The following is a 27555-nucleotide window of genomic DNA, read 5'->3' on the forward strand; positions in this document are numbered from 1 at the left end:
GTTGAAGGACCTTTTTAACAGAGACCCCACACTACAACACACACCACCCGAAACCTCATCCCAAAACATAGAGGCCGCGGACTTTTTGGATGCCGACAGTTTGATGGCTACTTTGTTAGTCAATCACCACACACGAAGGTATAAAGCAACATATACGCACAAAGGAGGGAAATCAACTGCAAAAGAAAACGTAATAAAGGAGTTAGATTAATACCTTGGTGATGCACCAGCCGAGAAAACAGTGAACATATTGGACTTTTGGAGGTCAATGCAGGCAAATACCCTACCCTTACAAGGTTTGCTAGGCAGATTCTGGCTATCCCATCATCTGCTTCTTCTGAAAGAGTGCTTTCAACAACAGAGAAAATTTGCACTGTAAAGAGAACAAATTTAAGTGTTAGTAAAATGGAGCAGCTAGTGTTCATGAAAGAAAACAGTAAATTACTGGATGCAATTTTAGATTTAAAATGACCAGGCTACTTTTAATTTTTTGCTAATACTGAAACTTGAACTCCATCAGTAAAGTATATTTCAAATTTTTTTTTTTTTGTTATTAATTCTATGTGATAAATAAATTGAGTTGAATTGTTTTGGGTATTTTTACTTCGGGCCAGTGGTTAGAGCATTAGCTTTAGAAACCAGAGATCCAAGGTTCGAAACTAGTTACGAATCAATCGTAATTATGGTTTTAATTTAACTATGATTTTTACTAAGATTAATATTAATAACATTATATTAACCTAGGTCGTATCTAGGAGTCAAAACAATAAGAATAATACAACAGTATATGTCATGTCACCTGTTCTCATAATTTATACATTTTTGATAAGTACCAGCATTTTCTGTCTGAGAGTTTTTAAAATTGGAAATATAAAAAAAGTTAAATTTTTTTTCTAGTTTTATAAAAATGTAGTTGATCAATCTCAATAAGCACAAGACGTCCAAAACACGTGTTAAAACATCAAGAAATCTAATATATTGTTAAATAAAATAATAAAGAAGCAAGATTTTGAATTTAATTTACAATTAAACATATATATCCATTGAAAATTAAATTCCGGAAAAATATGAATACAAAATAAAAATGACATAAACATAAAAATCGAACACCAAGTAAAAAAATTTATAAATGTAACAGTAGGTAATATATTGCTAATAATATTGTTACACTTAAAATGATGTTACAGTAATATAGATAATACAGTAGTACTGATGGAGATAATTTATTTAGATTTAATGGAGATAACAGTTATTTAGATTTAATCTATTATGGTTTAATAGATAATTTACTTGTAAATCAATTGAATTAGTAAATCTTTAATTTGAATCAACAGATCTTATTCGTTTTCAAAAATATTATTTTAATTGTCCGTAATTGGGTCTTCCTTTGCAATAACGCCGGACAACTAAAAATATAATAACAAGAAGACCGGTAACAATCATTCCGCCAATGAATGAACCTGTATCAAACCGTCGAGAACTTTTATTATTAGCAGTAGTAGGGGTGGTGTCAGGCTTGGAAGGTATACTGCTAGAACTAACTTGAGGTTGAGCACTAGACAAATAAATGGAAGTTGATTGAATAAAAAAACTTCTATTGAATTGAGTAGTTACATCTGCAGTAACAGTGCTATTAAGCGAGGCAGTGAAGAGGATTGTCGTACTGTTTAAAGTGTACGAAGCTGAAATTAAATCGATTACGGATGAAGCATTGGAAAACATTCCTATAAAAAAAAAATCATTAAAATTAAATGAGCCCGAAATTTTTTGCGGGTGTTTCCTTACTGATAATTACTTAAGAATAAAAAAGTTCTTTTGATTTATGGGTCTTCCATACACTAGGTACGTAGGCATAGGTGGAGGGGGTTATCAAAAAACGTACGAATAGTAGGTTTTAAAGACTATATCTTTCGCTCTCTATCTCTCTTAAAATTTGATTTTTTTATTTATTTTTTAACAATAGCATTAAATTTCACAAGTTTAAAAAATCAATAATATTGAACTTTTTGTTTTGTAACAGAGATATGTCGAATTTAACTAAAAGCTTTTGTATTTAACTTTTTGAAAAAATTTTCGTTAAGGGTAACATGTTCAGGTTCGAACTTTAGACATTTTTTATAAGGTTCAAGTTCGAACATGTATATGTATTAAAATTAAGTTTTTTATTATCATTTTTTAACAGTTATACCAAAATCTTTTTTAAACGGAGGCTTTTTTAGACAGTTTTCGTTACTCTTAACTTTTGTTGTGCAATACTTTTTTTTTAAAACAACACTTTTAAGTCAAGTCAAGTTTAAGTCACAAATCAAATATGCAACAAATGAGTATACTTCAGTAAAAAACAGAAGATATATGAACTTAAATCTACATCATAATGAAGGATTTCAATCGCTTGGAATGTTAAGAATTTAAAATACAATGCAAGCAACAAAAACCATTAAATTGATCAGTGGTAAGCTTAATTCATTTGATTTAAATTCGGACCAAGACATTGTAGCTTCTGTTATTGATGGAGCTTAAATTGGTGATGATATTCAAACTCTTCATGAAGTTAGTGAAGATTCTATTCCATTATTGAAACTTGAATATCAAGAAAATGTGGCAAAAATAAGAAAATCTAAAAAGTTTCGTAGACCATCAGTGAGCAATGATAACAAACTTAAACTAAATATAATTGAAAAGTTTGGAAAAGAAAGTTATGGTTTGTGATTTAAGGTCAAGATGGAGCAGCACTATTGATATGCTTGAACGTTTTTTGGAGGTGCAAAAAGAAGTAAAAATAGCTCTGATTGGTATGAATATTGATTTTCCTCTAACTAAAAATGAGCTTGATGTCATAAATGAACTTTGTATTGCTTTAAAAGCACTAAAATTGGCCATTAATACTCTTTCAAAAGGAGTACTACTCTTTTGTATTCTGCAATTGTGATTGAATTTACAAGTAAAAAACATCATGAAGCTAATACAACTATAAGTCAACTTGTTGAATAGATATTTGAATATATAATAATTAAAAGAAGAAACATTCATTTGATTCATCTCATCTCAAATGTCCTAAATAAAGATGACCAATTTGGCAACAAGATTAGAAAAAAGACAATTACTAATCTTGCTAATAATCTCATTCAGCGATTATTTCAGCGATCTGACAATAGCTTTGATGATGACAAGTAAATAATAATAGTATGATCGATAACGTAAAAAGTAAAGTTGAATTGAATTTTGCTCTACAACTCAAACTTTTTATTGAACAATCAAACACCGAAATGAAACGTGACTATTAGGAAATCAGAACAAACTTTGTTCAAAAGAAAATGGCTGTTTTTGAAGCTAACAAAGCTAGGCCCAAGCATTTAGATTTATTTTTCAAAGCTCTTCAAAAAATTCCTCCTAAATCCGTAGAAGCTGAGAGAGCTTTTTCTAGTCTTAGACTTTTTGCTACTAAAATAAGAAGTTCTTTAATAACGACAAAACTTTAGATGCACTAACTATTTTAGAGCAAACTATGAAGAGTACTCATTGATGTTATTTACTTGTGTTCTAAACTAATGGTGATAAGGGATCGTCCATAAATTACGCAACGCAAAATATATTTAAAAAAGAGAAGTAGGAGATATTAAGCTCTTTTACGTGGCGGTTTTCATTAAACTTAAATGCGCTACTTTAAATTAAGACTCTGCAAGGGAAAACTTTTAATCTTTTTTGTTTTGTTTATTGTGAAAGTTTGCGTTACGTAATTTATGGACAATCCCTAAACAAATAAATACTTTTATGCATAATTTTGTGTGTTTCAACATAACTAAAACAAAGTTCGAGAGAGAGGAGGGAGAGGGAGAGAGAGGAAGAGAGAGAGGGGGGGATCGGGAGAAAAATTTCTGTTCAGTTGGGAATTCAAACAAAAACTATTCAAAATGTAAAATGATAACAAAACTATTAAAAGAAAATAGGAGTGGTCAAAAAAAAAAAGAATTTGTATCAAAAAATATTGTCTTGAAAAATTTGGGTATTATATTTCCTTAAATTTTTCAAGTAGCTAAATTAACCCAAATAATATATTTTTGTCTAACAAACAAAAAATAAATAAAAATATTTTGGGTAAATTTAGCAACTTAGCCTAAGTCATTTTTTAACATTTTGAGATAACCATTTCTTTCAAAGTAAACTTTAACACATAATTTGTGATGTGATAACAGAACCTAATCTATGTTGTATTTTAACAAGTTTACTTTGAAAGAAATATTTTTTTGTGATAATCTTAAAATGTAAAAAAAAATGACTTTCGGACACTTTTCCTTTAGTTGCTTTTTCCAGCACGTTTATTACATCAATGTAACAAACGTGCATATATATATATATATATATATATATATATATATATATATATATATATATATATATATGTACACTACACTCCCTTGTAGCAGCAGGCTAAAAGGCTTTTTTTACATTAAAAGTCTCTTTCGACTACAAGATAAGGATATGGATATATATATATATATGCATATATATATATATGCATATATATATATATGCATATATATATATATGCATATATATATATATATGCATATATATATATATATATATATATATATATATAGATATATATATATATATATATACACATACATATATAATAGTGATCAAAACTATACACAGAATTTAAAATGGATTAATAACACTAATTGGTTTTCACATCAATATTGAGTGTAGGTTGGCTTATAGAGCTGGTTTTGGTAATTTGTTCCCTAGTTGAAGGTTGAATTGAAGTTTTAAAGTTTGAATTGAACCTTTAAAAAATCCTGAAACTGTGTTGAGCACTGTAATTAGTTTTCTGGCTGCACTAATCATTGGTACAAAACAAAAATACTAATTGCCACAAGAATTCAGAATACTATTAATTTTAGTTAATTGTTATTGCCACTATTGCCACGCTATGTCAGGGTACCAATAATTTTATTTCTAAAGTTTATGGATTTGTTTTATTTCTAAAGTTTTGGAATTTTGGATTTCTTAGTTTTGCTTACCAGCAAAACTAAGAAATCCAAAATGACCTCATTTGCAGTAGATTTAAAACAACACCAAAATATTTGAAAAAAAAATTAGTTCTACAGTTAATTTTAGCATATTTTTATGTTACAGTGTGACGTCACGAGGTGATTTAAAATTGCTAAACTGAAACCATAAGTAAAGAATTATCAACTTTGATTACCCAGATTACTGTGATATCATGGAATTTTATCAGCAATTTGCTCAAGACTCATAGTTATGTCTTACATAGACAACATTTGGAGGACGAATGCTCAGCTATCCTTGATGCTCTTTGTTGGGGTGCTTAAAGATCTTTATGTAATATGTGTAATACTATTGTGTTGTCTTTGTTTATCTTTTGAGGTTTAATATGTCTCTTACTTATGCTGAATGTCAAAAGTAGTATTTTGAAAAGCAGTTGGAAAAACATGGAGCAAAACCAGTTAAAGAAAAAGAATCAAAAAGGAGAAAAGAAAAAATACTTTATAATTCAAATTAAATTATTTAAGGTAAATAAGAGGCAAAAGAAGACAAAGAATAGACAAAAAAAACACAACAACAAACAAACAACCTAAACCTAGTTGTTACATCACTGCCTTTCAAATCTGCAAGCACTCTTGGTAAAGCTATTAAGAGCTGACTCTTAATACTATGCTACTGAAATCAGAATAGAAAATAAAGAATATAATACAAAAAGACATTGAAAGTTGTACAAAAACTTTTAATAAAAATTTATGAAATATTTCATAAATTTTTATTAAATAGGTACAATTTGATAAATCTGTACAATTTTCACTAGCGTGGTAATAGTGGTGAGATAAAAAGAAGGATTTTAAGAAACTTTTCAAAATCATTAGTTTTGTATATATATTATTATATGCTCTTCTTAACAAAGATTATCTTAAAAAATCAAAAAATCAAAGTTTGTAAGTTTACATCCACAACATGTACTTTTGTCTAGTTTAATACCAAGAAAAATCCATATTCTTAATGTGCTGCACAAGTTTCAATTTTTCAATTGTATTCACAATTTTTTTGTAAATTATATATGATAGTGCAAATGAAATTTGTTATAGGGGAGAGCGTGTATGAAAGAGCCATGTTTTGAAAGAGCCGATGCCATTATATCTAACTTACTGGCACCCAACCATAATTGTATTTTACTGTTTGCATGGCAATGCTGGATATCTGTCACCCACAAAAAATTTAGAGTTCTACTAAAATAAATAGTGTTGCAAGGGTGCACTAAAAATTTTGAATATAAAAAGTAATTTTTTGGGGGTTTATTTATTTTTAAGATAAAGAGTATTGTATTATTTGATAAAACATATATGCTGCATTGTTATATATATGTCCTTCTTTTCCACAAATAATATTAGATTAAAGTTTCGGTAAAAAATGTTTAATTTAAAGTTATTTTTTTTACCATACAATTTTTTGAAAGAGCCAACTTTTTATGCTATGAATAAGCCAGCCATTTCTATTTTGCTTTTTTAAAAACTAAACAATTGTTTTGTGCTTTAACAACTTCGTCGTTTTTCGTAATGCTTCATTGATCATATTCTATTGAAATTAATTGTTTGAATGACTTTTCATGAAGTCATAAAACGCAGGTGCCTTTGAATTTTAAAAAGTATATTCAAATATTAATTAAGTTTTTAATAAAGTTTAAATTTTTTTTTTTTAAATTTATGTTTATTTTAAACTTCATAATATTTTGTCAAAACTTATTTTGTATTATTGTATTTGTATTCACTCATATATCACTAGCATAGTTAATATATGTGAAATGCTTTATAATCAGTATGATTCATAGATAACATTTATTGTCAAGATGTAGTCAAAATAATTTGTTCTTTTGACTAGTGTATATTAATGTTTTTATAAACATTTGACTAGTGTATATTAACACTTTTGTTTTTCTCATTTTCATTTAATATTTTTTATCTTTAAAAGAAAAACATGTCTTCACAAGTATCAACTACTAAAAAGTGGCAAAGGCCCACAACTTCAGCAATAGAAAAGGCTGTAAGTGAATGCTGGCAACCAGTTTATCAATAAAACAGTATTATTGTTTGGAATATCAAGAGCCTATTTAGCAAAAGTGATTAAGGTTAAGAATACTGAGGATGAGTATGTGCATCACCTTGTTAGTTTTAGAAAAACCGTTATGGCTCATTCATAGCACAGAGTGGCTCTTTCATTGACAAGAGGTTATGAAAGAGCCGTTTCTCGCTTTTTTTAAAATAGGTGTATGACAGATTATTAGGATTGTTATCCGATTTATTTTAATTTTATAATATTACCCAATAAAGTAACTATTTAAAGAAAATATTTTTTTTTATTTAAATTAATCAAAATTGACTTTTTTTCATACTTTTTAAAACTGGCTCTTTCATACACACACTCCCCTACCAACATATGTACAACATGCAAAGATATTGCAAAGTTTTATGATCTTTATCTTTAAAGTGAAAAATATAATTATTTTTCCATTTAATTTTTGGTATAAATTGAAGTTTTATTAATTTGATCATTCATTTGATCAAATTAATAAAACTTCTGATGATGATGGGTCTTTATAGATGAAACTCAGTGTAAAATAATAAAATAAAACAAATTTTACAAGTGATTTTGTACTAATTTATGATTGCTCTGTTCTTTAAGGAACATTGAGCACTCTATTTTGTAGAATACATTTAAAATTATATATATATATATATATATATATATATATATATATATATATATATATATATATATATATATATATCAACTTATACTTACGAGAAGATATACCTATACTTTGAACATTTGTAGTTTGACTAGCATCTTTGAGTTGAACTAAAAAATTAAAATAAATTATAATATAAATTAAATTACATTTATAAAGTTAAAGTTAATTTTTTTTTTTAATCAATTTAAAACCTTTTTATTTATTTTTTGTTTAAATTTATTTCTCTTAAATTTCTACCTTTTACAAATAGCACAATTATGAATTTTTGCTAAATATGGGAGCAAACAGAAGTAAACAAAACTAAGATAAGCAAAAAAACCTTGAGTGTTTTATTTTATCTGTAAATATGTTAACATTGTTTTATGCCATATCTTGGAAAAATAAGTCAATATGTTATGCCAAAATAAAATGAAAATCAATTTTTAATTGATATTAATGAATTAAAACTATATTTAACTGAATAAAAAATACTTAAAAATAAAAAAGATTTTTTTTTAATTAACAATAAATTGATTTAATGCAGTTTAATAGTAAGTATATGTACTTTAGGGTGTCCAACCTACGGAAATTCCGAGGGTTGGGTGTCTTTAATCTATTAAACCTAATGTTTCTATATCAGAATCAGGTGAACTTAACTTTTGGTATAAAACTTTCAATTACAATAATTAAAATTAGACTATGACACTTTTAACAAAAAAAAAAAAAAAACTTTATAGCAAACAGATGCATCTTATTATAATTATCCTTAACAGGGTTGGGGTCAAATACGTAATATTTTGTAAAAATAGGCTAAACTTCTAGAATATTTGTATTAAATATTTGACTGAAATGTTTCAATAAACAAGGTTAAGCAGTGTTTTATTGGGAAAAACAAAGATGTTTTTTTTTTCCCTTCAATTTTAAAACTAAAATAAGTTAAAAATTAGTTTTTAAGGGATATTTGTTAAAACACTTCTTTATTCTTCTACTTAATATACCATTTTATCATGAAAAACCTTAGTATTTTTTCTAAAGAGGGCATCCATAAAGTACATATGCAGTAGAACCACTGATTTAGGACACCCCTTCATTCTACTACGCACCTGTATGCTTTTAACAACCCTCCCTTCTCTCTCTGCATACAACATTTATTTGACTTTCACTGTTACATTAAATAATTTTTTTTTTTTAAACTTATGAAATTCTTTTTAAAAAAAGAGAAAAGAATTCCATGAATTTTAGCACTATATAATACATTTTTTTTTAAATTAAAAAAATATGAACAATTCTGATGCAAAGTATTAAACTTTATAGCATTGTTTAAAATTCAAACGCAAGATCTAATGACTTCAAAATCAAGCAATGATGATAAATCAAAGAGAAATCGCTGCAAAGTTGATATTATTTTGAAACAAAAGGAGTTATCTGGTTTTACTGTTTGTTGCCGTTTGGCAACATTATGTAATATAGGGTTAACATTTTTTTAACATTCAGAAATAATAATAAAAGAAAAGATTAATAAAGAATAATGACAGAAAAGATTGCTGTCCAATTTGGCATTATTCTTTGTTTTTTTCTTCTTTTACTGAAAAAGTTGTGTGCTATAAGGTTAGCCAAACTAGTAAGCATATGCTTAACTAAACATGCTATAGTAGGTGTGTATACATGTATGTATGTATGTATGTATGTATGTATGTATGTATGTATGTATGTATGTATGTATGTATGTATATATATATATATATATACACACACACATATATACACACCTGCTATAGCATGTATATATATATATATATATATATATATATATAAATTTAAGTGAAATTGACAAAAATAGGCGCATTACTAAGTACCAATGGGAGAAAGTTCTGAAAGATAATGAAAAAAAACACAATTAAAAGGTTGGAAAATAAAATAAAAAATGCTTATGATTTTAAACTTATAAAATGACAGTTACCCATCATTTGAAAATGCTACCAGGGTGCCGGGGTACCCATTGACAGCCTTACAACCTGTGCATAATGGCACAGGAAACAAGTTACTGTTTTCGCTGTTGCATTTTGGTACCTAGATTTATGTTCATAAGATGAGATAATTTAGATTATTCAAAAGAAATCTTCTGTTGTATTTGATTAATTGTTTTTAAATTTTTATACCTACCTAATTTCTTTTGCTCGTTTTTTACAACACTAAATATAAGCTTACTAAATACCAAAAACCAGTTTTTTATATCTATTTAGCAGGCCTTGTGATGAAGCAGGAGCGGTTGCTCTGCGCACATGAAACAGGCGTGTAAGTGGCCTTCCGGGAGCGACAAATAGCGCTTGCTAGTTTTATGACGAGAGTAAGAAATCGCGCTCGTCTGAAGAACTTGCGAGGGGAAAATTATAAGTTGATTTTATAGAAAATATTTAAATAAAATACTTTGCTGAAATCAAAATACATTTAAACAGTAGAGTAAAGTACATCACACATAATTTATGTTTGACGTACTTAATTTTAATTTATGCGGCATTAGTTCAAATTAAAAATCTGTTTCATCTATTTAAAAGCTAAATTCAGCATTTTTTTTTTAAATTCCAGTTGAACTCATCATATCCCCTTAATCGTACCCTGGTTAAGTCGAACCATTTGCTAACTTGTACAGTTTTTTATGGTCCATTTGACAAAAACTTCGCTTGACTGGAACTTTTACTTTGAATTGCATAAAAGTTCATGTAATAAAGTATCAAAACTTGCAACGCTTAAATGAAAATTCCATACTTAAATGTTAAAAAATTAAATACCTAGATAATTTTTATATCTTAAGTAAAATATTGAGCATAAAAGATTTATTAAACTAAAACTTCACTTATAGCTATTAATTAATGACTAGTATATTTAAAATTTAAAAACATCTAATTAAATTCAAAATGTCGGAATATCAAATATTTTTTGACAAATATAAGTTAATAAACTAAATACTTTCACTGATATCTTTGAATCGGTTAAGCTTATATTAAAGTCTATTTATTAAAAAAGTTGAAGCTAAACAAAACTAAAAATTAAAAAATAAAAGTTTCAATAAACCATATGTATAACGAATATATTTGTTACATAACTTTGAATTGAAACTTTTGGAAGGGTGCTTACAAACAACTAAAGAAAAAATAAAACGCCTCTTGTTTCATAAACGCATTCCTCAAAATATACGTCAGCGTATAAGTTATTTATGTATTTGTATAAGTATATATACTTACGCTAATATATACTATATTAGTATAAGTCTATTATATATTTATTAAGTATATAATCAAGTATATAAAAAATTATTCACTTGATAATAATTAAATCGCGCATTCAGTTTAAATTAGAAAGCAGTTTTTTGTTTTGTACAAACAATGAATGGAAAGTTATGAAGTCATTACTGCTAGCAGATAGAATGGAATGTTAGCTATTTTAAAAACGTTTCGCCCCAATAAGAATAGAAAATCTAAATTAAAAACTAAAATTTGATTGAATTTAGAAAAATCAAAAGTTTTAATCCCCAAAAATTTGTAAAAATGTAAGATTCTTCTGCTTTATTGTTTTTAATATTTCATCTTTTGTAAATAAAAAAAATATTCTTAATTTTTTATTTTTAAATATAATTTATTTTAAATTAAATTAAAAACGTTTTTTTTGTTTAAAATGTCCTCAATCAAGCATGTTAATTCAACTTCAATAAGAAACAAAGTTATGTTGTCAACTTTTAGTAAATGTTGATATTTCATTGTTTTTATTTAATATCAAAGCTACAGTAACCTATTATTTCCAGTAGATAGCAAATGCATTAACTAAAAAACAAAAGCTTTTTCTTTTTTTTAATCGTGCTCATTGATAACGTCTTTCAGTATTACGAGCGCAAAATATTGCGCTGGGTGATTTTATTCATCACAAGAACTGATTTAGCATCAAAATATGATGCTAATGCTAATGCTGATTGATAGAGGCCGATACCAATGCATTGACCCTAAATTCGAATTTATACTTACTTATAGGTAAATCAGGATTTTTTAAAAATATGTTAATGATCAATTTTAATGCTAGCTTATTTGCTAAAATTTGCTTAATGCTTAGTTGCTTTGCTCATTGTTGATTTATTAGGAATTAAATTTAAAAATAAAATAAGAATTAAATAAACAATGAGCAAAGCAACTAAAAGTCTGTTAATAGACTATTAGTAGTAGTAATATAATTATTAGTAATTAGTAGTAATAATAGTAATATAATAGACTATTTTTGATACAGATAAAAATAAACGTTCAAAGCAATTTGTAAATTTTGCAAAATAAAAAGAAGAGGAACATCTGGTAAAAAAATTTATTTTTGCATTTTGCATTACACTTACATTTTTTGATCTTAAACTTATCTCTTTGTATAGACTAGATTCATAAGTCGTATAACTGCTTACCTTAATTGTAAATAAACACCAAATGCAGGGGATTCTGATAAAAAACAGTTCAAAATGTATTTAAAGGTTTAGTGGATGCAGATGTCTATATAATAAGTTGGGCTTATACATGCACTTTCATTTATGGAGTAACTAAACTTTGCATATAATATACAAATACAAAAGTTAATAAACTGATTTTTCAAAACAATGGACTGATGCCAATGCATTGGCTAAATGATCAATGCATCGGCAGGCCAATGCATTGGTTCACCCCTACAAAATATTGAAAGCTTAAGATAAAAATTTAGAAAGTGATCATGATGATTTTAGTCTTAAGCCTTTGTCCAACAACTCCTATTATTTATTCATCACTATGTCTCTGTAAAAAACAGTAGTTCTGTATAGCTTAAAATAAAATAATAAAAATAATTCTTTAGCTTACTTCTGCTTCATTTTTAAAGGGTGATTTATAATAATTATTTTTGCCATAACTCAATTTTTAATATAAATTAAAGTTATATATTAATTTGTTATATAATAATTTGATAGTTATATATTAATTTGATCATTCAAGTCTTTATAGATGAAGACTTTATAGATGAAGTCTTTATAGATAAAAGTTATATATTAATTTGATCATTCAAGTCTTTATAGATGAAACAGAGTGTAAAAAAAAAAAAAATAGAAAAAATTTTACAAGTGATTTTGTACTAATTTATGATATATATATATATATATATATATATATATATATATATATATATATATATATATATATATATATATATATATATATATATATATATATATATATATATATATATATATATATATATATATATATAAGTAGAAAATCACTTAACAAAAATTTTTTCCATTTAACACTGTGTTTCATCAACAAAGATTCATCAGAAAAATTTGATTTTTCTGATGAATCTTTATTGATGAAACACAGTGTTAAATGAAAAAAATTTTTGTTAAGTGATTTTCTACTCATATTTAATTGCTCTGTTTTTTTAAGAACATTGAGCACTCTATTGTGTAGAATACTTTTTAAAGTTGTTTAAATATAAATATATATATATATATATATATATATATATATATATATATATATATATATATATATATATATATATATATATATATATATATATATATATATACATCAACTTATACTTACGAGAAGATATAGCTATACTTTGAACATTTGAAGTTTGACTAGCATCTTTGAGTTGAACTAAAAAGTATAAACAAATTATAATATAAATTAAATTACTACTCTCTGCATACAACATTCAACTTTTCTCTGTTCCATAAAATAATATTTAATTTTTAAACTCATGAAATTCTTTTATATTTAAAAAAAAGAAAAGAAAAGAAATCAAAAGAAAAGAAATCAAGGAGAGAAAGACCATAAACTTCCTAGGAGTAATTTTAGATAATAAATTGTCATGAAAATTTCATATTAAATATATTGAAAGTAAGATATCACATATATTTGTATTTGAACTCGTATTTGGAAATCTAAAATTAGCGTGTTTTTTTTGTATATGATCAAATGTACTTGACACCAATCCTGGTCCTTAACACTGAATACACAGTCTTCTCCGTTTGAAATTTAATGCTAGTGCACAATAAAGCGCTGCAAGGATGGTCATTTTTATATTAGCCTGTGTGATTTAAAAAAAAAATTTTCTTCTGCTATTTAAATTAAAATTAAAATAGCAAAAATAATGCTTTGAATAAATACTAGATAAGATAATTGAAAAAACCTGATAAAAAAAAGGCATTTTTCATAAAAGTTGAACAAATGAACAAAAAAGTTTTGTTGCAATTTAAAATAAAACGCTTTTATTATTTTTGTCAAGCTAAATAAATAATAGATAAGATAATTGAAAAAACCTGATAAAAAAAAGGCATTTTTGTCAAGCTAAAAAAATACTAGATAAGATAATTGAAAAAACCTGATAAAAAAAAGGCATTTTTCATAAAAGTTGAACAAATGAACAAAAAAGTTTTGTTGCAATTTAAAATAAAACGCTTTTATTATTTTTGTCAAGCTAAATAAATACTAGATAAGATAATTGAAAAAACCTGATAAAAAAAAGGCATTTTTGTCAAGCTAAAATAATACTAGATAAGATAATTGAAAAAACCTGATAAAAAAAAGGCATTTTTCATAAAAGTTGAACAAATGAACAAAAAAGTTTTGTTGCAATTTAAAATAAAATGCTTTTATTATTTTTGTCAAGCGCTTTTTTATGCGCTTGCCAAAATTTGTGCGGGCGTGTGGGTGAGCGCGAAAGTGCTGGCTAAATGGAGAAGACTGAATACATGGTAATTTAATTTAACTAAGTTTCTTCAATTTAATTTAACTAATTTATTTTACAGTAAATAAAATTAGAATAAAATGTTTTTATTACACTAATGAACTACTTAATGAAGTATCAATGAACTAATTATTTTAAGTCAGTATTTGAGCTGGGTAACATTTTAATTGACTTATATGATTTGGTGATATCCAACCCTTTTAAAATCCAGCAATTTCTGTTCAATTATTCTAAACAAGCATTCAATATGTCATTTGCAGGAAAAATTCAAATAAATCAAAAATTTATAAAATTTTTTACAAAACTATATAGCTATGCATTGGCAAATATATTAGGAAGATCATTAACATAAATTAGAAACATGAAACCAAGAGTGAAACTTTGTTATACCATAGAGGTTCTTGTAAATGAAAAAGAGTGTTTTCCATCAACACAAAGTTAATGGTATGATTAAAAAAGAAATAATTCAATAAATTTGAAAACTCTTCATAAAGTTTTATAACTACTTGACTTTATCGAAAACTTTTGATAAGTCGAGAGGAATAGCCCTTGCTTCACTGTTTCCATCTAATGCACAAATTTTTCATTTATTGTAATTTTTCAGTTAGAGTTGTAAGTTGTGAGACTGTGACTGGGATATTGTCAGAACCACAAGCTTAGAAAATTAAGTGATGAAATAACTTTAGCAACTGAATCTGGAGTGATTTGGATGTATATTTGTAATTTAATATAATCTAGCCAGAAAAAGTGTGAAGAACTGAAATGTTTTTAAGCACAATAATAGTTTATAAGATTTTAAGAACTTTTAAAAAGTGCTAACAGAGATTTTAAAATATAAATTCATCAGGAATATGAAATCTCATCATACCTCATACAATTAAATTGTTTTTATATAAAATTTTTGCTTCTCTTAAGTAAATTGCATTCACCATGTCTAAAGAGCCTTAACTGACGCAATATAGAATCAGAGGCGTGGTGGCCCCAGAGGTTATGCGGGATTCCTGCATGGGCTTTTCACTTTTTTATCTAAATATGGGCCTTTTGGCAAATTTTAATTTTTTCTACATTTTAAAGAAATTCCACAATTATTTACAATATTTATGTTTGCACAAACTAAATTTTATTAATCCCTAGATTTTAAGTCTTCAACTTTGAGTGCAATTATATTAGTATTTTGCATAATAGTAATATTGCTTTGAAAACAAAGTAGATATTTTAAGATGTATTATGATATTTTTTTCATAAAAAAAATTATGAACCCATAAACGGTTTTTAACGATCGCAATGTTGACAAAATAAATTTAAAAAAGTCTGCAGACCCCCATATTAATATTGTTGGACTTAATTTAATTTAAAATTTAACCCCAAAATATTTTTTTAAATGAATTAATACGCAATACAATTACTATATAGTAATTTACGTTTTAATTCATTTAAGAAAAATGTTTTGGTGTTAAATTTTAAATTAAGTTTTATACAAATAAGTATCGAACTCATGTTTTGCATTTTTGTAGCGTTTCGAAACAGATATAAACTTGTTTTATAATTAATAAAGTTTTTTATTTTTATACAGTTTATACTATTGTATGTAAATAAACAAACCACTCCGTAATATCCTGTGCTCAGACAGATTAAAAAAAGGATGATGGCTGTGCAAAAAATGAATTTATTTTAATTGAGGTGTGGAAATACCGCAAATATTTTCAAATACAATTTCATATTACACCTTAACAATTTACTTATTTACGACACATTTTTATTACTAATAATTATAGGTAAGTTTAAAATAAATTATATAGACTCCATAGCTTTAAATTTTTTTATTTTCATTATTTTAATTTTGTTTTTTTTTTGAAATAAAAAAGCAATAAAATAGCATTTTTGGAAAAAATATGAAATACTTTTCAATTAAGTAACTGCTAAATGAAACTACGTTATAAAAACTTTTATGTTTAAATTATGTCAATAACGCCACCATTTTTAGAGCGACATTTTTGCTGTTGTGAGTTAATGCGAAAATGTTAAAAAAAATTAAAACACAGAATAAACAAAAGCATAAACTATCTATAAAAAGAATTTCTAATTTATGAAGATTTTCAATATTTATTTAAAAAAAAAAAATTATATATAATTTTAATAAAATTTATATTATTATACAATAAAATATATCATTATATAGTAATAGAAAAATCGAAATCTTTGATTTTTGATTTTGTGTTAGGCTATGTTCTTCAAACAACAAAATACTAATTGTATTTGCTTGCGGTAAATTGTGTTAGAAAATCAGAACAAAAATGTGGTCGCTGCATCGTATTGTTACCATTTTTTATTTTGAAGTATTACAAACAATATTAATAATTACAAATCACAAATACAATAATTAATAATTACATTATTAATAATTACCAATTACAATATTATTAATTACAAATATTACTAGTTACAAATGCATTACAAGCTATATTAATAATTACAAGTGTTATCTCAACTTGCTCGTTTGTATTGATGATTTATTAGAATTTAGGTCAGTTATTATATATATATATATATATATATATATATATATATATATATATATATATATATATATATATATATATATATATACATCCTTTTTTTCGTATGGGCCTTTACATCAAGCATATATGGTAAAATACCGCATATAAAGGCCTTTTAATAAAAATCCCGCATGGGCTTTTTAGAGTCACTACGTCCCTGTATAGAATCAATATGACCATGACCAGGACATCAGGATTTTATATTAGTTTTTCTTTTCCTTGGTAAAGTCTCTTCACTATTCCTAAAGAGTGTCGTCTGCTTTAAATGAATGTTTGGAACAAGTCATTAAATGATTAGAATCACTGGAATTCTGACATTAAACCATTTTAAAACATACACAACATACAAACATATATTTAAGTGGACATTTTATTGGTTTTTAAAGCCTTTTTTGAACAATTTTTTTAAAAAAAAAAAAGCTGATTATGTTAATATTTTATTAATAAATATAAAATAATTTAGATTTTTAATATATATTTTAGATACAATATTTATACATTAATATATACAATCATCATAACAAAACATCCCAAGAAAATAACTTTATTTTTTATCAAACCCAACAGATTTCTAAATTAAAAGGAAAGTACCTATTGGGGTTTTCTTTTAAGATTTAACAAAATCTTAATTCTATATCATTTATTCTGCTTCAAGAATGAATGATAAGCATATCAACTTCTTTAATACTTTAGGACATTTTATAAATCTCTACCCTATATATACAATTTCATTACTTTTAAGACACAAGTTGATATAGCTTTAGAGAAAATATTTTGATCAAACTAGGAATTTAGAATCTTTAGGGTGACTAATATCTTATGACAAATATTTTTGCGCTACTTAAGAAAAATGTTTCACACAAAATAAATTATGAACATGAGTCAATAAAAGATCAACTCTCTCACATATGTTAACTTACGCTCTCCCTTATCTCTAGTATTTTGTTATTTTTCCAAATAATCATGCCCAATGTTTTAAGGTATTGCTTGCAGGAAGTAGCTCCTTTTAATTACTCCAGGTCAGGTTCAGGATCATCGTGATCTCCCTGCTATTGATACTATGTAACCCTGTACTACCTGCCCTATGCCCTGTTGCCTTGAAGTGTCCTTTTTTAGACTATAGCTAGGAGAAACAAACTCCGACTTAAAAACTTGGGGCTCTTGGTTGAGTAAAGGCTTGAGATGGTGCTCGATAAAAATACTCATCCTAAACAGATGTAAACGGCATGCAGCTACTGACTTGTAGGAGGCCTTCTGGGCAAAGACTTTAGGGGTAAGCAAAATAATTCTGCTAACCAGCCTCGAACCCCTACTTTATCTATTAGGCTGACATAGATGTAAACCTGTGTTACATTTTTTCATGTCTAGGATCATGAATGCTGGATCTTCTTGATTCTTCTCATAAGTTTTTGCTTGTGTCTCCTTAATAGTGGCTATGCAACTCTGCCTGTTTTCTACTTATGATGGTACAGCTCTAAAACTCAGTTTAGTAGGTTTGAAGCCAGCTGGTAGTAAAGTTTCCCGAACTCTGTGTTAGCTCTCAGAGAGGCTGATTCCACCAACAGCTGCAAAATATTAGAGTATTAACAGTGCCATGTTGCCCATGGACAGTGTCTATTAATGCTTTTGATGCGTATTGTTGAGGCCGCATAAGGAGCCCTATGCTACAACTTAGAGTTAATTGATAGGACTGAGAAAACTGCATAACGTATTGCTTAGGAGGCCATGCTCTATCTACGAATGTGTCAAGCTCTCTTTAAACTTAAATCATGCTAAAAGTAACTTAAAATATTAAACAAAAAAACCATCCCGACCACCTAACTGTTTTTATATATATTTTACTAAGATTCTTGGTCTGCAAAGCAACCTTCCATCAGTTGAATCTTGCCTCTTTCAAAATTCACCAGATTTACTAGTTCTTAGTGAGAATAATTTAAATTCTGCTATTCCTTTTTCTGATCTTAGATTTGATAGGTATATCTATCCTTTGATTTGCAAAGACTCCAATGTCACATGCTTGGCTCGGGGGTATACATACACATCAATCCACCTATTTGTTGTGAAATCAGGTTCAAATTCTTTGAACATTCTATTGCGTGCTTCCGCTTAGCACCTCTTCACTCTATCACCTTTCTATTTGTTTTATATCATTCTTCTTCTTCCCAAGACTGCACTCATTTAGATGTAATTTCTGATCAAATTGACCATGCCCTCTATTTTTATCCCTCTGCCAATATTGTTGTTATAGGTGACTTTAATACTGATCACACTGAATGGCTTGGCTCTAACGCAATCGACCCTGCTGGCACTAAAGCCTATAACTTCTGCATTTCTTAATCTCTTACTCAGATAGTTAACTTTGTGACTTGTTTTTCTAACAACTAGTCACACTTCTTTTTCGGACTCACCTTTTTTGTACTTCACCAGTCAAGCCTCATTCTACGTCACAATTTTCACTCTTGTGCAGCTGCTATATCTACCGCTTTTTTTCTGGCAACATTAGGGGAGGAGGGATATTTTTGATTCCCCTCCCCCTCCCCTTCTCGTTTCCCCTAGTTAAAACTGGTGCTGCGACAATGATTTTTAGTCTTCATTTTTTCAATACTCATTTTGATCATTTTTATGTTTATCTTGAAAAGTTTTATCCTAAGATAAGGACTTGATTTAAAGACATTTTTTTGAATATATAAATTTACCAGTGGACAAATGTTACTTTAGTTACAATAAGAAAACTATTTTACTAAAGACTTTAATAAATGTTTTTGTTGCAAATAACATGCTATTAGTAAATATTTATTGAAAGTTGTTCAAAGTATTTTAAATATCTATTAACTATATTCAAGTAAATTCAATTTTAGAAGTTATTAATGTTTTAAATAAATAGTAATTAAATGTTTAAATACTTTAAATAATTTTAAATCAATAATTATATTACATAATACATTTACATATACTTACATATATTAAATCGCGCAATATTTGTAAATTAACAAAATAGTTTTACGCCTTGTATTCGAATAACTTATTCGATTAAAAAACATAAGCATTTAATAAAAGTATTTACTATAATTTTAATTTTAAAATTTTGATATAAATACTAGCAAATCTATTCATTTAACTTTTTAAATTAAAGATATTTAAAGAAGCGATAATTATAGTAAACATAATTTTTTAAATGTTACTTTTTTTTAAATTAAAAAACATATTATATTTTAAAAAACATATTTTAAAAAATATATCATATTTTTTTAATCATTAAGTATAATCAAACAAATTACTTAAATAAATTAGTTACATTTACTATGGGTTATTTTAAACAGATCTTAATAAAACTTTTATTAGGTTATTTTAATTTTTATTTGTATTATTTTAAGTCAAAAAGAATGTGGAAAAAAAAAAAAACTTTCTGAAAAAGTTTACGTTTCCTTTCTTTATTTTCTTCATGTAAACTAAAATAGCAAGCTAAAGATCAAAAGTTCATTCATTCAAAAATTAAATTTGAGTTAAACAATAGTTAACTCTGAATGGATATTTTAATATCGCTCTATCTTTCGAAAAGCAAATTTTTTATACCTTCCACTGTTATAAAATTTTGTGACATTACATAAAAAAGCAATTTTTTTTTTCAATTGGTTTTATTGACCTGAAGAATAAATGAGGTAGCTAAAATAAATTGAAATTTATTTATATACTACTGCATTTAAAACTGAATTTTTTTCCTTCTATTTTTAATAACAAAGCAAACGAAAAATTAAATTATAAAAATAATTTTTGGGCGCCTATACTGCTCCAGCGGTACTAAAACAGGTCTGGGTTGTCCCTGTAATCATATTTTTCAAAAGAACAACACTTTTAAGAACAAACAGCTATTTATTATTGCAAGAAATTGATGTAAAAAGGTGCTGTCAGATGCTAAACTCCATTATTCTCAGTTCACTAAATCTCATAGCCTATTTCAGAAGTTAGGCTCTAGAAACTTTAAGAAAATCTTCAACTGCGCTGTTAACAAAGGAAAATCTGACATTACATCTCTCATTCATGGGAATGATCTTATTACCTATTCCAAGGATAAGGCAAAACTATTTGCAAAGAACTTTTCTTCTAATTTGACCTTCAAATCTTATGACCATTCCAATTAAACAGGTTAACCCAATGTTAGACATTTAAATCACTCCAGCTTCTGTTGCTAAATTCATAACTCAATTAAACTCTTCTACGGCTTGTGGTCCAGACAACATTCCTGTCATAGTCTTACAAAATTGCTCTCCAGAACTTTCTTTAATTCTCTTCAAACTATTTCATAAGTGCTTGACTGAGTCTTGTGTTCCTACTTGCTGGAAAATGACACCTGTTGTTCCAATTTCAAAAAACTCCAGGGAACATTCTGACCCCTCCAATTATCATAAGATCAGTATTCATTCTGTTATTAGCAAGTTCTCTAAGTCTTTGATCAACAAATTTCTCATATCCCATCTTCAAATAACTTTTTCAATCCTCTCACTTTATGAATGACTTGCTAACTGTTGCAACTGAAAGATTTTATCATGCATCAGATGGAGGCAGAAAGGCTAGGGTTATTGCTCTTGAAATATCTAAGGCTTTTTACAAAGTTTGACGTGCTGGTCGTCTCCATAAACTTGTTTCATATGATGTAACTGGGAAAGTTTTTGTTAAAGTCATCCACGAAGGTCAACACTCTTTATTTCCAGTAACTTCTGGGGTACCTCAAGGTTCTATCCTTGGTCTTTTTTTGTTTCTTATCTACTTTAAAGATCTTTGCAACAACCTTACATCTAAAGTAGCTTTCTTTGCTGATGACTCAACTTTATACTCCTGTCTCGACAAAAAGTCTTCTCTTTTCGATTGCTTAAAACAGACAGCTGATCTTGAACTTGATCTCACATCTGTAACAGATTGGGGCTCACAGTGGCTTGTAAATTCTAACTCCAACAAAACTCAGTTATATTTTGCAAACAACTATCGCAGTACTGTTGACATTCCCATATTAGTGAATGGCAACCCTCTCACTGAGTCCTCTTTTTTACATCTTCTTGGATTACCGTTTACTACTGACCTTTCATGGAAACCATATATACAATCAATTTCTAAATTAGCATCCATTAAGATTGCTTCTCTTTATTGTGTTTGCCATTTTTTTACCCCTGATTCTTTATCTTTAGTTCCATCAACTAAAACTCATTCTCGCTATTATCTTTAGTTCCATCAACTAAAACTCATTCTCGCTCAACTCGTCATTCAATTAAGTCTCATTATTTTACTGTATCTGTCCCCGCATGCTTTAAAAACTTTTATTCGTCTTTTTTTCCCTGCACTTCAACCCTTTGGAACTCATCTTCATGTTTTCCTGACTCATATAACCTTCATCTTTTCAAGTCCTCTGTCAACCGTTTCCTTGCTTTATAATCTATTCTTTTTTTCTAGTAACTCCCAACTTAATAGTGGCTGCTTGCAGCCTTATTGGGAGAAATTAAAATAAGAAAAAAAATTGTGTCTTTAAAAGTACATTAAAACTGGTGTCAATAAGAATCTCACACTTTCATTTACACCTATTAACACTGATTTTAATAGGGAGGTCCAAAATTAATTTTTTAAAGAGTTTTGTAATTTAACCGCTTTTACTTGAACAACTTGAATTTTGCAACTTTATGCTAAACTTATGAGAGCCATTTTCTTGTTATTCAGACAACTCAAATTTTCGTTTCCTGCAGCCATATTGGGAGTTAACTTTAGTATACCTAAAATTGACAAACTCTTGTTTTGTTTTATTATAACCATTTTATTAGTGTAAAAATACATAGGGCCTTACATAAAGTTGTCACCTGGCTACTTAAATTTTCTAACTTACTTCCTACTTTTAGATATTGTTAAGATAATAACATAAACAAGGGGAATTTTTTGTTTTCAAATCAACTTTTTACCCAAATTTTAAAAACTATAATTTTAATTACCTTTTCCTTTAAGCTTCTTAAAAGTAACACTTTGAAAGTGACAAAAGCAATTATAAGTATATTATAGGGTTAAACTTTTAGTTTAAAAACTTTTAAAAAATTTAGTTTTAACTTTAAAAAACTTTTGGTTTTAAAGCTTTAACTTTGAAGATATTTAATCTTTAAATTTAAAACTGTAAAACATTTTTATCTGGTATATTTAATAATGGTTGATTCTTTTTACCTCACAAAGTAACAGAGGTTTTACATTACTTATTAAACAAGGTGCAAAAATTTAAAAGTCTAATATGCCATTGTTTGCGGCAACAAATACCTTAGTCTAAAAATTACAAGGCTTTTATTTAAATAAATAAAAAGGTTTCTCGGTCCCATAAGTAATTTAACGTATTTTAATGCAACTACATAAAAAATTTATTTTTTATGTATTCTATGAAAATAGTTTAGTATTCGCTGAAAAACAGAGCAGTAATAAATTAATGAAAACTACTACTTACTACTTGAATAAGAATTTGCATTTATGCCATTAAAAAGAAGAACCAAGGCTTAAAATAAAAAATCACATGTAGAAATAAAAAATAAAAAATAAACGTTTTAGTGACGTTAAGCTTTTACAGAATTATACAAATACATATACAAAAAAATTTAGATAAGATATGCATAGAAATTCCTACCACTTATTATTATAATACTAAACAAAGTAGAACCCATTTCAAACTAAACGTGCTTATAAATTGATTTAATATTCGTTTAGACGTTACTCACTATGTACATTGTAGTTAAGCTCATTTTCCTTATAGAATATTAATGAATATAAAACGCGTAAAAACGCGGAAACCTTAAACACCAATCCACGTCATAAAACAATCAGTATTCATTACAAACTCATTACTGCTGTACAAAAAAATTATTTAAAATGTAATCACAAATATTATCAGCATAATAAATAATAAAGTATGCAACTTTTAGTCACAACTATGAAAATTACTTTTAAATAAAGCCTTTTTAATAATTTACACCTTTTTAATAACAAAGTTTTAAATTTTCATTATTTATAGTTTTGGAGTTGAGTGCGGACAAACTTTTTTCTTCTAAATTAAAAAATTGCATTAAAAAAAAAAATAGTTAAAGGAGAGCCTAAAAATACAGTGGCGTTTTAATTTTTTTTATTTCCCTTCAATTTGTTTACCACAGAGTAAACTGGGGTAGCAGTAAACGAAAAAAAAAAGAATGGTTTAGTAATTTTGTTTCTTTTCCATTTCTTTGAAGCTAAGGCAGAAAATCTTTAAAAATGCGATGCACCGTATTGTAGAGAATTTTGTGCTCTAAACTTTAAAATTCTCTCCTTAGTAAAAAATATTTTTTTTTTAAAAAATCAACTTCAAAACTAAAATTAAATAAAAATTACTATACTAAACAGGCCGTTTTTCAGAAAATTTTATGATGATCAAGATTCTGTTTTCAAAATTGAATTTGCTAGTTCCAGAAAAAAAATTATGAGCGAATAAAACCAAAGTAAATGTTTTTCGGGAAAAGCGTAAACATGCTAATTGCTCACACCATGGCCTTCTGTATTTTTATACGGCCAAAATTGCTGCATTTTCCGTAAAGATTGAGAGGCCAGTTTTTTTTACAGCAAATGCTTATTATATTAAAATGGTCGAGGAATACCTGAGATAATCATCATGTAATTACCTTATGCTATACAATATTTTTCGCTAACTGATTCCCTGTTTCAGTATATTCCAATAACATATGAAATACTGAAATAGGCTTGTTAAATAGCTATGTATCAAAATGCTACCAAACAAACTTACATATTGCAAAGACTAATTACAACTCTTATCAGGAAATAAAAACAAAGGTTTGTAATTATATATGTATTAAGGATTTGAGAAAAAATCTTTTATTAGCACTAGCAATAAGTTCTTTGTCTTTTTTTAAACTCTTTTACCTGATTTTTTCTTACAGAATCTGTAGTTTCTTTTTGTAAATTATTATAAAAAATATTAATGAAAATTCGAGATCCATATTTAATTTCTCATTCTTGGTGATTCTCGCATGTAAAATTAACACTGCTATAATAAATCTTAAAAATTTGTTCTGCAAAACTTTTAATTGATAAAGAATAACTGCAATGTTTGATTAGAATAGGAGAAATAATATCTAAAATACTAAAAAGATAACAAATAAAATCAGACAAGGATTGACTTGGACATATAAGTCCACTTCTGGATAATTTTAGATATTCGTTATTAAGAACATCTTGGTCTGTAGAAACCATTTTTTGACCACAAGATAGACATTTAAATCTTTTTTTCAAATTAGCAATGTAGCCTGCTATAGTAACAGCAACTTCCGTGCTATCTTCAGAAAGCTGACACTCTAATATCTCTGAAGACAACAATGCAATATCTTGCATTCAAATGTTTGATAAATACTATTATCCCAGAAATTAATATCTTCCTTTAGAAGACTGTTGCAAACTTCTAAAAGACTTACAAGAAATTGACTCATTTGTCTATACTTACTAAACCGCTCATTTGTCTATACTTACTAAAGCGTAGCTCCTCTTTAGTGCAGCCGTGGCGCAGTGGTTAGAACCGTTAGGACTTCTTGGGGCACCTAAAAAAAAAAGCTCCAAAGGATCACTTTGTAACCTGGAAGTAAGAACAAATTTATAGCTTTCTTCAACCAAATCATCAATAAGAGATGCAGTTGCACGTAATGTTGTGATAAGAGCATGAGAAGTTTGTTTGGTTAAAGTAAAATATGTTGACCAAATTTCAATTCAATTTGCGATTTCTTTATAAAATGTGGGTTTTTTTATCTCCTTTTACAGCAGCATTGCCGAGCTGATTGGATGTATTAAACATCTGCTTTGAATTAAGTGTGATAAATAATTTATGAAACAATGATAAAAATTATGCTGCATCATTTCTTTCAGGAAAATAACTTAGTATCGCAGCTGTAGTTGTTTCATCAAAAATCGCTTATGCAAGGTTAAGATCTTGTTTATTGTTTCCAGGATGAGTGACCTGATAATTAATTTTCCTCGATTTTTTCAAGTTTCCATTTAATAATTGGTCTTTTTCATAAACTACGAAATCCTACGATATATGTTGCCCTTCCCATCCATTTACAGTGTGGCGTGATACATTGTCTCTCTTTAATTTTTTTACTGTAAGTTACTGTTTAAATAAGTATTAATTGAACGATTGTTATTATTATTTTTATTGTGATTATTATTATGTTGACATCGAAGTAACATTGAAGCGCAATGTAACGGTGAAATAAATTAATTGTGATTGGTTTAATTATTAAATTTTAGTTCTTTCGTTTTTATTTCGTCAATCTTTGCAAATTTTTAGAAAGTTACAACAAGAACAACAATACTAAAGTCGAATAATTTTTTGTGAAAAAAATGGCAAAGATGCTAAAAGATGAGAAAATCCAGGGGAAAAACGATGAGACTCCATGCACAATTTCAAATTTTATTGATTAAAAGAAATTTAAGAATGATAAATACACGTTATTACCGTTTTAAACGCATTAGTGGACTTTATTCTACAAAGTCTATATCTCGGAATAGTTATTTTATACGCACTTAATATACGCACACGTTTTTATCAGTTGTAAAAGTTTCTTTTGATCATATCTCAAAATAAGATTTTTGGTTATCTCATCGTTTTTCCCCTGGACCCTTCATTTATTTACATAAAATGATTTAAAGATATCATGAACAAGATGAACAATAACCTAATCAGTAGAGTGTCTCTTTTTAAACCCAAATTGCTTACTATAAAGAATATTGTTTGCATCTAAAAAGTAATACAATCTTTTATACATAATATGTCCTAATAATTTTGAAAAGCATGAGAGTATGGAGATAGGTCTGTAAATGGAGACTCTAGTCCCATGTCCCGATAGTATAGGTATTACTTTAGCAATTTTAAGTTTATCAGGAATGGTTCCTTGTTCTAAAGAGAGCGTAGATATATGCAAAAGCGGGATTTTCAAATGAGGTATTGATTTAATTACTACATTATTAATTACATCATCAACCTTTTTACCTTTATTTGATATAAGAAAGTACACGACATCAAGCAATTTTGCGTCTGTTAGCATATTTTTGTCGATTGTATTATTATTAGAGTTTAGGTATGATTTTAAGCAAGTTTTACTTTTTTATTTTTAATCCTAAACTTGAACCTGTGCTAACAAATGCATGGCTAAACTAATTAGTAACTATTGCATCGACAATAATTTCACAGTCACAGCGCTTTCACAGAGTACCGCGGAAGAGCATTTAAAAAGGAAATTCACGCCTCCATTCTGACCGGTGTTATCAAAGTTGCCCAGAGGTAGCGTTGCATCACAGATCTCGAGCTTCTGACACAATCGCGCTAACCACTGCGCTACGGCTTTAAAATTTTAGTTTAAGTTGCTTTCTCGGTGTATATGAAGGTGTAGCGCTATGATTGATACTTAATCCGTAGTTTAAAGGACGCTTGACTAGAATGCGGTTTTGATA

General features: G+C 27.2%; 1 protein-coding gene across 3 annotated transcripts; it reads right to left on the reverse strand.

Moving 5' to 3' along the window:
• Positions 1-953: 953 nt before the first annotated feature.
• On the reverse strand, positions 954-23850 carry LOC136077991 (porimin-like). Of its 3 annotated transcripts, none has more exons than XM_065792535.1 (5): positions 23696-23850; positions 23519-23566; positions 13348-13404; positions 7831-7875; positions 954-1724 (listed from the first exon to the last, which is right to left on the reverse strand). In XM_065792535.1, the coding sequence occupies exons 1-5, from the start codon at positions 23730-23732 to the stop codon at positions 1357-1359; spliced, it is 555 nt and encodes a 184-aa protein (XP_065648607.1). In that variant the 5' UTR covers positions 23733-23850; the 3' UTR covers positions 954-1356. The 3 variants fall into 3 exon arrangements, with proteins under 3 accessions (XP_065648607.1, XP_065648606.1, XP_065648608.1); XM_065792534.1 differs by having other exon boundaries at positions 7819-7875; XM_065792536.1 differs by lacking the exon at positions 7831-7875.
• Positions 23851-27555: the final 3705 nt, after the last annotated feature.

The sequence above is a fragment of the Hydra vulgaris genome, chromosome 03, assembly GCF_038396675.1.
Source record: "Hydra vulgaris chromosome 03, alternate assembly HydraT2T_AEP".
NCBI classification, from domain to species: domain Eukaryota; kingdom Metazoa; phylum Cnidaria; class Hydrozoa; order Anthoathecata; family Hydridae; genus Hydra; species Hydra vulgaris.